The sequence below is a fragment of the Hipposideros armiger genome, unplaced genomic scaffold (assembly GCF_001890085.2).
Source record: "Hipposideros armiger isolate ML-2016 unplaced genomic scaffold, ASM189008v1 scaffold_266, whole genome shotgun sequence".
Classification (NCBI taxonomy): domain Eukaryota; kingdom Metazoa; phylum Chordata; class Mammalia; order Chiroptera; family Hipposideridae; genus Hipposideros; species Hipposideros armiger.
In genome coordinates, this window is record NW_017731616.1 from 348,502 (window position 1) to 361,468 (window position 12,967).

General features: G+C 33.5%; 1 protein-coding gene across 1 annotated transcript in view; it reads left to right on the top strand.

Moving 5' to 3' along the window:
* UBR3 (ubiquitin protein ligase E3 component n-recognin 3) overlaps nucleotides 1–12,967 on the top strand; it is a 207,722-nt gene that overhangs the window by 158,640 nt on the left and 36,115 nt on the right. Inside the window, exons 25-28 of the mRNA XM_019656794.1 lie at nucleotides 514–563; nucleotides 3,180–3,290; nucleotides 5,181–5,381; nucleotides 7,222–7,358. Coding sequence (XP_019512339.1) covers nucleotides 514–563; nucleotides 3,180–3,290; nucleotides 5,181–5,381; nucleotides 7,222–7,358 — 499 coding nt within the window. The remainder of the gene's footprint in view (nucleotides 1–513; nucleotides 564–3,179; nucleotides 3,291–5,180; nucleotides 5,382–7,221; nucleotides 7,359–12,967) is intronic.

Genomic DNA, 12,967 nt, shown 5'->3' on the forward strand with positions numbered 1-12,967 from the left:
GCCGGCCCTTCAGTACCATTTTTAATGTTTCCTGAGTGGTTTGTCAAATGGGGTTTCTTTTTACCTGTTGTTTTTTGGATGTTGTATCTTCAATTAAGTAAACATATGATAATAATTTAAATTACTCAAAACGTAAAGTGAAGCATTATTTGAAGTTAACTCTTATGAGATGATTATCTTGATAGATTTCCAAATTCAATTTTTTTCTTGCCCATAATGCACTGGATTAAATGGAAAGAACTAATAGGATAGGTAGAAGTCAGAATATTTAATTTGAATAAACAGTAACTGACCTAGTGATAAGAGAGTAGTGTGGTTCAGTGGTCTGATGGAGGAGAAAATTTTTGGTGGATTATGGAAGAGATGATGGCTCTAATTAGGGAGGTGTCATGTAGGGTAGAAAGAGTCCCAGATCAGAAAAACCGGGGTTTAGTCTTGATTCTGCCATTTCTTAATAATTTGAGCTTGACCAGGTAAACACTCTAAGACTCATTTTCCTCATCTGTAAAATAGGGCTCATAATGATCTTGCATTTCTTTAGATCACTTTTACACATAATAAAGGTAAGTATAAATGTAAAGTGGTGTTTTTAATATTCAAGCTAGCCCATTTAGGAGGCTTTATAAGGTGGTTTGATTAGGTAATGAGGACCATGCTTCCAAATATTTTCAGAGGCTTTACAATGAAATTATTATTATTTGGAAAAAGAAGCGTGTGTGCGTGCAAATCTTGAGCAAATCTTCAGATCTAATGAATACATTTTAGAGTTGACATGTAGAATTTTAGCTATGTAACACAGTACAGTTACTGTTGAAACTGGAAGTGTTATATATGAGATAAGACACAGTAGGGGAGGAACCTGAGCTTTGCAGTCAGATAGACTTGGGTTTGAACTCGGGCTCTACCACTTACAACTGAGTGATCTTGGTAAACTTTTAATTCCTTTTTTGTAAAAAGGGGCAACACCACTTGCTGTGTGAGGTATTAATAAATGTTGAGGTTGTGAAGATTCATTGTGAAACACTTAGCACAGCGGTGGAAACATCATTGAAGTTTTCATAAATTATTAGTCTAATATTGGTAAATGTTTTCCTGCTTTTTTTCCGCTCTAGCAGATTCAAATAAGACAACTAACAGTTACATTAACAAGTGACTTACTATTTTCAGTTTTAAAAGCTAACTGCTTTTATTAAAAAAGAAAGATTAATTACATTTTTATAATATATTGCCATAGAGAGCAGCTTGTTTATTAGCTGACTAGTAACCATTCTAAAATGGTCTAATACCGAAATCTGCGTCTATCAAGTGGCTCCAAATCATAAAACGGAGATGAGCAGCTCTCCTGTTGTTTTTCTGATTTGTAACAGTAGAAGCTAGCTCACCTGCTGTGAGTATTTGATTTGTGCTTCTGCACATATTTAAATCTTCTGTGAAGGCATTTTTCACTGTAATATTCCCAACTTTTAGATGCTCATGAAGAGTCTTGATTTAATATTGGAATTTGTTTACTATTGTTTAAGATGATTTAGTCATTTTACATTGTAATGTATAAATTTCTTTCCAACATAGAAATAAAATTTAAAGATTTACTCAGTCTTTATGGCTCTCAAATCTTCCATCGTATGCTTTCACTCATGTTAGACCTTAAGCCTACTAATATTGCTCTGGCTTGGCCATCTGTAATATTTAGAGGGTGAACTCAAGTTCAGGCCCAAATGCTGTTTGACAGAGGCCAAATGCAAACTCAAAGAAAAATTATTTTAGGAGGAAAAATCTAAGCCTGTTTATAAGTTAAAGGGAAGGAATTAGCAGAGAAGAAGTTGAAGATGTAAGAGAAAGAGGAGGTAGAAGCAATTAACTTTTAAAACAAATTTCAAACGAGTATGTAGTAGGCTTATATAATTTGTTTCCCTTCTTTATTGTATATTATATTAAACCCTTGTAAATGTTAAGGCACTTTTTTTGGTTATTCTTATAACCATATTTGTACTTTAGAGAGATAATTGGAGGATTCATCATGGAGAGAAGAAATCAGAGTCAAGGAGACCAGTTAAGAAACTTTATATAAGGGGGTGACCCGTTAGCTCAGTTGGTTAGAGCGTGGTGCTGATAATACCAAGGTTGCTGGTTCGATCCCGCATGAGCCACTGTGAGCTGCGCCCTCCTTAAAAGAGTCAACTGTGCCATTATAGCATGAAAGCAATGTGTAACCAATGACCATGGCTGTTCCCCAATAAAATTTTTTTTTTAAAAGAAACTTTATATAAGAACCCCCTCCCCACAACAAATGATAATTGAATGTTATAGTGGTAATGAAGAGGAGAGGCCAAAAAATCATGAGTTATTTATTAGATAGAGTTCGTATGGCTTGGGAATGAAAACTGTGGTGTGAAGGAATGGGTGTGATGTAAAATAACTCTTAGCTTTCTGATTTGGTGCCTAAATAGATTGTAGAGTTTTTAAACCAGGAGGAAAAGGAAGCTTCGTGGAGAAAATGACAAGTTTTTGATACATTGATTTTATGTTATCTGAGAGATGTCAAACTGGAGATTGTTGGCAGCTAAATATTTTTAACTGTCAGTCAGACAAGAGATCCAGGCTTGGAGGGTAGTCAAATTTACTGATTAAATCACTCAGGGAGAATAGTTTTAATGAGAAGAGAATAGCACTAAGAATAGAATCTAGAGGAATGTAAACAGTGAAGGGGCAGGTGAAGAAAGAAGTCTTAAAGGAGGCCTAAACCAAATGATTAAAGAGGTGGGACAAAAAAAGTCGAATTATGGAAGCCAGAGGGAAGTAGGCACTTTAAGAAGGAAGTTGTTAATGTCAGATATCACAAAGAGACTAAGTACTGTATAAAACAGGTAAAATAATCAACAGCGGTAGTTTTACATGGGATTATAATATAATACTGAGAGCTTGTATTTTATGAGGTGGAGAAACGCTAATTCACAATTATTCTCTTTCATAATGAGCGTAGATATTTGGAAGCTAAAACATTCTGTTTCTAGTTTAAAGATATTGCCTTAGGACTGTCAAGTCAGGTGTTACTTTACTTGTATGTCACAAAAATACAAAGTTCACATTAGTATAACAATATGAAAGGTTTTATGTGGATGTATTTAGATATATTTATGCTTCTTTAAAATTAATTGTATTTTGTCTTTTTCTTTTTTAAGAGCTCTTGTCTCTTGGCAGTATCAATTGGCTGGGAAGGAGGTGTTTATGTACAAACCTGTGGCCACACATTACATATAGATTGTCATAAATCTTACATGGAATCATTACGGGTAAGTTAATTGGGTAATTTTTAAAGGTGTGTGTATCTTTCCCAGTATTAAATATTTTTTACAGTGTACACATCCCAATTTACCTTGGGTGATTCTGATCATTATTTGAACTATCCAGCCTCAAAGTTCCTTCACCTCTTCAACATTAGGGATTTCAGTTTTTTACTTTGCTTTAAGAAACTGACTTCTAGGCTGTAATTTTAGACTTTGCTACTCTAGCTCTGAAATACCATATCATTTTATTATATGATTATTTTTCAAATTCTTTTATTTTCATTTTTATTAGTGTATTTTATTTCTAGCATCATGATCTTTAGTCCTTTAACTCTTTTGCATTTTTCCTAATGCATTAGCCCTTACCTAGCCTCATTTTCTTGTCCTTTGCCCATTCTACTCTTAATACTAGTCATTTAATCTGCTTCCTTTGATCTTAGACACAGACAGCTAGCTCTGCTAGAAAAATCATAAAACTAAATAAAATGGCACCTCCACAAATTTGTGGTTTCCTATGATAGTGCATTAGACTAGGGTCATGGACTGTAGATATTACTTATTAATTCATTTACCTGTCTTTGATCAGTTTCCTCTCCTAGCGTCCTCAGCAGCTGTTCCAAACCTTTGCCTCTCCTACTCCACTCTTTGTCTAAATCCCAAGATCCCTTTCCTCTCATTAGATTCTGTCTTTTACTCTGTGATAAAAACAGTGGTTCTCTGTAACATACTACTTTAATTTCCTACTTTGCTTTTCTATTCCCCTATAAATGACTACCTCGTAACCAATCCTTTCTTTTCTACTCTTTGAGGTAGCATTTCTTCTTCTGTTCAGGAATACCTTTCTGTTTATGCTCTAGTATTTCTTTCTCTCCATCACCTCAGGGGCCTTGATCAATCAGTAAGTAACCTCTTTTTCTTCTGTATTTTCAGTTTTTCTGCCCGGTCTGTCCTGTCTTTTCAATTCATAAAGACACTAAAGTCTCTGGCATTTAAAATTCCTTCCCTTGACCTTGTATTCCCCTGTACCCACAGTCTTTTTCTTTCTCTCAGCTCAACTTCTTAAAAGTGTGGGAATCTATTCCTCAGATTCCTAATTCAGAAGTAGTGGATTTCTCTTTTTCCCTTCCTATTCCTTACCTCTCACATTCAGTCACTTGTCAAATTCTATTGATTCTGTCTCCTAAATCTTACTTGACTATATTCTGCATTTCTTAAGTCTCACTTCTACTTTTTCATGTATGCCTTCATCTCTTATCTTGACTACTCTTTCTTCCTCTTTCTATCAGAAACATCTGAAGGAAGGTGTTAATTCCGCTTCTACCACACTTACATTCTGAGCACTCTAACCAAATCTTCCCCATACATTAAACCTAAACAAACCTACTGCATAAAGTCCAATCAATTGTATTCAGCAGTTAGATACTTGACATAGCACATTATTTGGCTTAATTTACGTTCAAAAACTGTCTATCCTACATTGAAGAACATGGGCATTTGTAGAATCTTCCCAGTAGTCACTTATAGATTATGAAAATAGGAGCAAGGGGTAGAGGATGGTGACCCACTTTAATGTGGCTGGCTTTCTGAGTTATTCTTTATTTTAAATTCACACATCAGATTGATTGCATTGTTACTTGATTATTTCATACTGAGAGAAGAGTAGGATGCTTAAGCAGTTCATTGGTGATGGCAACTGTTGCATAATTGCCATGATGTAAGAAGTGATTTGATAAGCTTCAAAAGTTAAATGAGAGGTTTTGTTTGTTTTTATGACATATATTAGAGATATCTTTTTTTTTTGTATGGTTCATTTATTTCTTGAAAAATGTAGTGGTGTAACTTTTGTTTTTTGTAAAGGTGTGCACTATACATCTGTATGTTTATTTTATCTTTTAGAATGACCAGGTTCTTCAGGGATTCTCAGTGGACAAAGGAGAATTCACGTGTCCTCTCTGCAGGCAGTTTGCAAACAGTGTTCTTCCATGTTATCCTGGAAGCAATGTGGAAAATAATCTTTGGCAACGTCCTAGTAACAAAAGCGTACAAGATCTCGTGAAGGAAGTGGAGGAGCTGCAGGGACGGCCGGGAGCTTTCCCAGTAAGCATCAGTGTAAGGCAGAAATATCCTGGCTAATTAACTCAGCTCTACTTTTCAGCTTTCATTTTTGTTCTGTTTCTAAATTACTCTGGACCTTTATACATTTAGTAGAAATTGTCTTTAGAGTTTTTTCTCTTGTTTATGGTTATTAAAACAAAACATGAGCATAATAGGACAAATTATTACCAAAGGCTATACTTTTCCTTAGTCCAAATTGTTACAGTTTTAATATATTATCTTCCAGATCATGAAATTCTGTAAGCTTAGATATGATGAGACATTTTTTAAGATGTTGAAATATTAAAAACAAAGCCAACAAATAAATTATATACAGAGGTTGCCAAAAAAGGTTTTAAGAAAGGAAAAAGCTGTATTAAAATGGTAATACTCAATATATACTGATAACAAAAGATGAATACAAGTCACATTTGCTTCTGCAATTACAAGAGGTGTTCAGAGTGGTTAACATCAGTGTCCAGACACTTCTGATTTACGGTGAACTACTGCTTGAGCAACGTTGACCGAAGTGTCCACTTGTATCACTGTGCATGCCGTTTCAATTTCTTCACACAGTGCCATGTATCTCAAACTTATCACAAATGCGTGCAGTTGTTAAGCATGCTGAGGGTTCTGTTACATACTCACACCTCCATTGTTATATTTCCACAACATTCTTGAATTTCAAATACCACTTCAAAATGGTCTTGCACTCCTTGAATGACAACCATGCTTCCGCCATTTTCTTTGACTGTCCTGCCTGCCGCATGGTGATGCTAGCATTCATTTGATTAACTCTATCTTTTGAGCGAATGTCAGGCTACACATTGCTACTGTAATTCAATTCAACTTCAAAAAATAATACATAGATAACATCTCTTAAAATGTGTATACATTTTTTGGCACCCCTGTATCTTGCAATGTAAAGTAGTCTAATCATTTAAAAATATGTTCATTAGGTACATTGGGATTAAGATAATATATTTAGACACACACACTTTATATGTAGTTATAGATTTACACATGCACTTGTGTGTATGTGTATTAGAGAGATAAAGTATTGTATACTTAATTGAACCATTCACCTTAAATGAGTCTATTTTACTGTGGGATTTGGTGTAAGTGAACCCATCTTTTATCCCATTCAGTAGGATTTATTTATTTGATTCAAATTCTTAAATATTTCACCTTAATTATGGATTTATGACATGGTCTTTGAGAACAGTGACAGCTATGCTTGGTTTATGCAGTAAATTTATGAAAACTGTGCATATCTGACTTTTGAAACAGAAATTCATAATTTAAAGCTACTCAGAAAGAATCATCTCCTGGCAGTTCCTTTTTTCAGTTGAAGACTAATTTTAGAGTCTGTGTGATTTTTTTTCTTTTGTAAACCCAACTTTTTATATGTTTAAAATATGCTTAAAGTAAGGGACATCAATATTCATCTTTGAAAAATGAACTTATATGAAGTCAGGTTTTTATAAACATGGTAACTGTTCTATATATTATTTTAATGACATCCGCTCATTTGTTTAGAATATAGTTTGTGTGGTTAATTCATTGTTGGTTTATAGTGGTACCAGTCACAATATAGAATTAGGATAAAAGATCCCTAAAATAAGAGAAAATATTTCTTGATTTGTTTTATCTTTGTGCACTAAATATATTTATAGTAGATAGCTAATGTACATGTATTTTGACTTTTTAACTTTAATTTTCTAATATGTACGTGTATTTTGACTTTTTAACTTTAATTTCCTAATAAACATTGTAGTGTTAGACTATTACTAGAGAAAATGAGTATAAATAAACTTTATATTTTTGTTTGTATTTTTTACAGTCAGAAACCAACTTAAGTAAAGAAATGGAATCTGTAATGAAAGATATCAAAAATACTACTCAGAAGAAATATAGAGACTATAGCAAGACCCCAGGTTCACCAGACAATGATTTTCTCTTTATGTATTCTGTTGCTAGGTATGTATATATAGTGTATACTTTTATATTTACTTATTATTATTAGTTGGTTTTGTTTTATTTATTGTCATTTATATTTATTTGAAGAAAGGATATTTTTAATGTTGGTTGAAATTATGACTAGTTTTAGAACCTCCTAGAAGGACTATAAAAGTATAGTTTCCTTCATTTTTCTGAAAAGGTTATTTTAATGAAATACTGAGTAAAGTGTTAGTAAGCATTATTGCATATATGGTAAAAAGTATATTAACATTTTGAGACACATATCTAACTGAAAGCATGTGAGTATTATATATGAAGGGTGGTGTTACAAAATCACTATTCAAGTTCTATCAAAAAGTGATAATACTGAGAAGTAAAACATTGTAATATGTTAAATACTATTTATAAAAAATAAGAACAGTAAGGAGAACTTATTTTGTTTGTTTTAAGCTAGTGGAAGGTCGAATAATATCCTGCAAGACTACAGATGGCTTAGAAAAAGAGATAAGGGAGAGGAAGCGTGAGATCAGGCCTGTTCTGAGCCTCTATTAGTAGCTAGCCAGGGGCTCAAGAAAGCAGAGATAACCAATTCTCATCTTTCAGATTAGGGTAGGATTAGTCTAATCAACTGAGTAGGTGTTCAGTACCTAAGAAATAGTTCCAAATAGGAATTTTAGAAAACGGAATTGAATAAAAATGGAGAGCCATAAAAAAAGTAAATAGGGGAGAAACAGGAACAATTAGAAACTTATAAACACAGCCTGCCAGAACCGATACTACAGACCCCTGGATATCTCTAGGAGCATACTTCGTATTTTGTCCAAGTACTGTTGTAATAGGCAAGATTTAAAGAGATAATGTAACTGGAAGCCATGCAGCAAAATCAGTGGTGGAGTAGGACACGAACTCAGTCAGATCCCTTTGAGTTGAGGTCTAGTGTTCTTCAAATTCCTATTTTCCTTTTTCCTCTCCTGTGTTCAGCTTTTATAGGTCATATATGCATGCAGTTCATCGTGGCCATTTTCTTTACCCAGTTCCTGGAGCAGAGGATAAAAGGCTAAATGAACTATATGTAGTCTTTAAAACCCAGGAAAAATTGAACCAGATTTAGGAAAATTGCATCAAGCAAGTTAGAGCTCAAGATAAGGAAGCATTAGCCTTTGGTTTAAGAATGAAAATACTGGGCATGGATTGATGTAAAGGATCTAATGGATTGGGAAATAACTTTCTAGTCTGCAGTTTCTAGACTGTTGTTATTTATCCAGAATGCTTTGGGGAAAGATATAACAGTTAATTTAACATTTTGTCTCTGGAGAGTTACCAGTTGCATACTTTCAATAAAATATACTTTATGTGAAAGCTAAATAGAATATAATTTAATTTTCCAAGGTTTCAGGGTTTTACAAAACTTGTGTACAATATTGTAATGTTACAGAAGATTTGGATGAATATAGACCAACTTAGTTGTGTGTGTGTGTGTGTGTGTGTGTGTGTGTGTGTACACACACACACAGTCATGTGCTGCTTAACAATGAGGATACATTCTGAGAAATGCGTTGATAGGTGATTTCGTCGTTGTGTGAACATTATAGAATGTACTTACACAAACCTAGATGGCGTAGCCTACAATACACCTAGGCTGTATGGTATAGCCTATTGCTCCTAAGCTACAAGCCTGTGTAGCATGTTACTATACAAACAAACATGAAATTAAATCAAGCACAAGAGAAATGATGCAATCAACAGATGCGGCAAACATGAGATGTGTGAGGCAGCTGCCAGTGTAACACAGCATACTGTTTTTACACAAACCTATTTTTATAAGTAGAAAGAGTACACTCTAAAATAATGATAAAAAGTGTGAGTAAACACATAAACCAAAGACATAGTTGTTTATTATCATTAAGTATCATGTACTGTCCATAATTGTATGTGCTATACTTTAATACGACTGGCAGCGCAGTAGGTTTGTTCACACCAGCATCACCACAAACATGTGAGTAATGCGTTGTGCTATGATGTTACTGATGGCTATGATGTCACTAGGCAATAGGAATTTTTCAGCCCCATTATCTTATGGGACCATTGTCATATATGCAGTCTGTCATTGACTGAAATGTTATGTAACCCATGACTGTACAAACACACACACACACACACACACACACTCTTATGTGGATTATGTATTTATGTCTTTGATTTTATTACGATTGACCTTATAAGAAAATCCTGGTTGAATGGGAATGATCTGTATATGGAATTATGCTCTAGTATAATAAATCCAGTAATTTGCTTTAAATTTAGTTTAGTGGAAGTTTTAGATTCCTATTTCTTGGTTTAAATATATATAACTTATAGAATAAAGCTTGCTGTGATAATGGGAGACTTTTAGGATCAACATATTTTGGACTTTCTCTTTTATAGAGAAGGAGAGACAGATGTCAAAAATATTAACTAAGGGTGTATGTAGAGAAATAGAGAAAATATGCTCTCTCCTCCCATCCTTCTCTGATTTGTAATGATAAACTCTAAAGCAGCAAGATCATGACTCTGAGAGAACGTATATAACCCTTACAAGCCTCATTATCCTTTGGTTAAAATTACGACACCATTGCAAATTTCTCTCAGTGAGAGTGCATGCCTTCTCTAAGTTTTACTCAGTAATTAAAAAGAAAGCAAAAAACCAAATTGACTCAAAAAAACAAAAACACGAATTGAAGGGAAAAAATATGTTGTATCCTATTTAAATAGGATGTAATTTTGTCAAGATAGGAAACCAGATCTTTATAATTATCTTATGCCTAGCATATAACTTTATTTCATAAGTATTTATGATTACAACTTATGATTATTTTTATGCCTGTAGGCCTTAAAATTTTAATCAATATTTAAAATACTTAAATATATAAGTAAAATATTTAGAAATAAACTTAATTTGAACCACTTGACTTTTAAATTAAATGTTATTGATTCTTAAGTGTATAGTTTATTAGAACGTTCAAATTTATTTATTTGACATTAGTCATTTAAATGGAATACAACCCTTGTTTCCCAGAGCTGGATTTCTCTCTGCTGAATAAGTAATTTTGTTTGCTCTTTGGGAGCTTAAATTTTTTGACGTTTAGAAATAAAATATTTCTAGTGGGTAATTAGCCTGTTGCCTTTAATAATTGTTTTAGAGCTATATTTTTGTAGGACGATGCGTATCTCTTTGTTTTTAATTTTATTTGTATGGTGAAGGCTTGGAAGATTTTCTTAGGACAGCAGAGAAGAAATTGTTAGAATGATACCTTTTTGTTGTATTAAAGTTAATCAAAATCACTATATTGAAGTTTTAATGTATTTCCCAAAAAACATTCTATTGCATATATCATTAAACTGAATTAGGGAAAGTTAATTTTGGGAAAGAAAGCTTTCTTCACGTCAATACCAATTCATTATTTCATTATTGAAACAATGAATGACACTAATTTCAGTAATTGAGTTTTCCATGGAATTTGGACTCAAGTCACATATAGCCTAGAGGTATGGTGAGTAGCACTTGTCCTGTTTATAGTGAGAAACATGGGAGTGGAAAGAAGATGAAACTGAGGTGTAGATGGAGAGACATCTTTAAATCACAAGTGGGTAAATTACTCAGTAGAGTGAATGCACCCTGCTTTATGTTGCTTTATAAGTTTAAACTTTATAAACTCATTTTGTTAGAAATAAAAGGGATGCTTACTAAAAACCAAATTATGAATCCTTTTTAAAACTAAAAAAATCTTTTGTAAAACAAATAATCTAGCTCCCCTCCCTTTTTTTTTTTTTGATTCGCTACTGGGTTTAAGGGACTAGAAGGAAGGGTCAGCAAAAGAAAGAGAGTAAACTTCAGGGGCTAAAGAGAATCTTATCATCGGTTACATATCAAAACAAAGAGATTTTCAATTCCTAAGAATTTTTTGGAGTACTTTGTTAGGTACCACCAGATATTTAGAAGCTGTATCTGAAATGGTCCCTGCTCTCCAGGAATTTACGGTGTAGTTGGAGAGATGAAACTAACATACGTTAATCTGTATAAAACAATGTAGTTTAAAAAAATATGTATCATTGAGAAAGTGCTGTAGAACTTCAAAAGAGAAGATGAGCAAATTGAAATATAAAGTATGTGTAAGTGCTTTTGTGTCTCAAGGAAAAGCAGTTAGTTCTCCCTAACTCCTCCTGGAGAGGTTAGAGCTTGAGCTGTGTTTGGTATAATATATATAGGCTATGGTATGGATGAAGATCCTTTCTTCTCTGAGAAATGGAGTAACTTGCTTAACCAGCAAATGGTAGACTCAGTCCTTGAACCCACACTGTAACACTGTGTTTGAGTGAGTGAGTGAGTGAGTGTGTGTGTGTGTGTGTGTGTGTGTGTGTATACATTTTATACAAATTTGTTTTTCAAATTATAGCTCTGAAAATAGATGTGAGTGCCAAAGGGAGGGCGGGGAGAAGAGAAAACATGCAAAAAGGAGCTGGAGCATAGTTGGAGAAGTTTTTATATGGATATATCTAGGTGGCCATCATGATAGACTTGAAGCAATCTTTCTCATTCTTTCAAATGTAGAGATTTTTTCTTTCTTTTTTTGTCTTCCAAACTAATTTGAATGTATTTTTGTTAGAAAATATAGAAAGTAGAGTCTACTTTTCTCTAAGAACAAAAAGACTCAGAAAACTCCTGCTTCCAGCACATCTTTATTTTTACATCATCCCAAATTCAGGAGAGCAGAAATGGAATATTGTGTTGTGGTTTTCAGCAGGGAGGGAAGATGAGGCATGGGTCACGAGTTGCATTTCTGTCCTCTTTTTTCTAGGAAGTCTCAAATTAAAGGGCCAGTTTTGTTGTAAATAAAATAAGTTGATGGGTGGGGCCTCTGATATTGATTTTTAAAGTCCTAGATATTATTACATGATACTAACTCTTTGGATAAGCAGTTTTTATTTTTTCAATTCAGACAGAAGGTTGTATAGGAGATCGTCTAACTGTAACTTGAAATAATTACACTTAATAGTTTTCTTTCAAGTATTCTTTAAAATCAAATCCCCACTAACTTATTTGTCATCCTTTAATGTATCTTATTTGATGATTGAATAAACAGAATTCTTCTTGTATTCGTATTTTAATGAATATTTTTGCAAATTATGCTGAAAAGTTGACATTCTGGTTCTAACATTCCACGGTAAGAATTGATCATGTTTCTCAATAGCTCTTTTAAAAGTACTCTCTCGGAAATCTTAGTTTTTATAAGAGAATATAGCCATTAATTTTTCCCTACAGATTAGGTAACAGAAGCTTTATGAAAACAAAACGTATTGATCTCATTTATATTCCCTTGATGAAGGAACACATGCTGGCTTCCACTCGCTTTCTGTCCACTAATAAGAAATCTTTGTCCCTGCTTCCTTGCTGGTAGGTTTTCAGAAGTTCATTGAGCAATGCAAATCGCCTGAAGGGTGGAAAATTCCCTTGTTGCAGAATTCCCTTATCAGCAGCAACCAGATGGAGCTCTGAGCAGGAATATTATCAATGTTAAATTGCTTCTTTTCTCCCCTCCACACCCAATAGAGAGGATTAAAGCATTTCTTTAGAAATGAGTAGTAGCAAA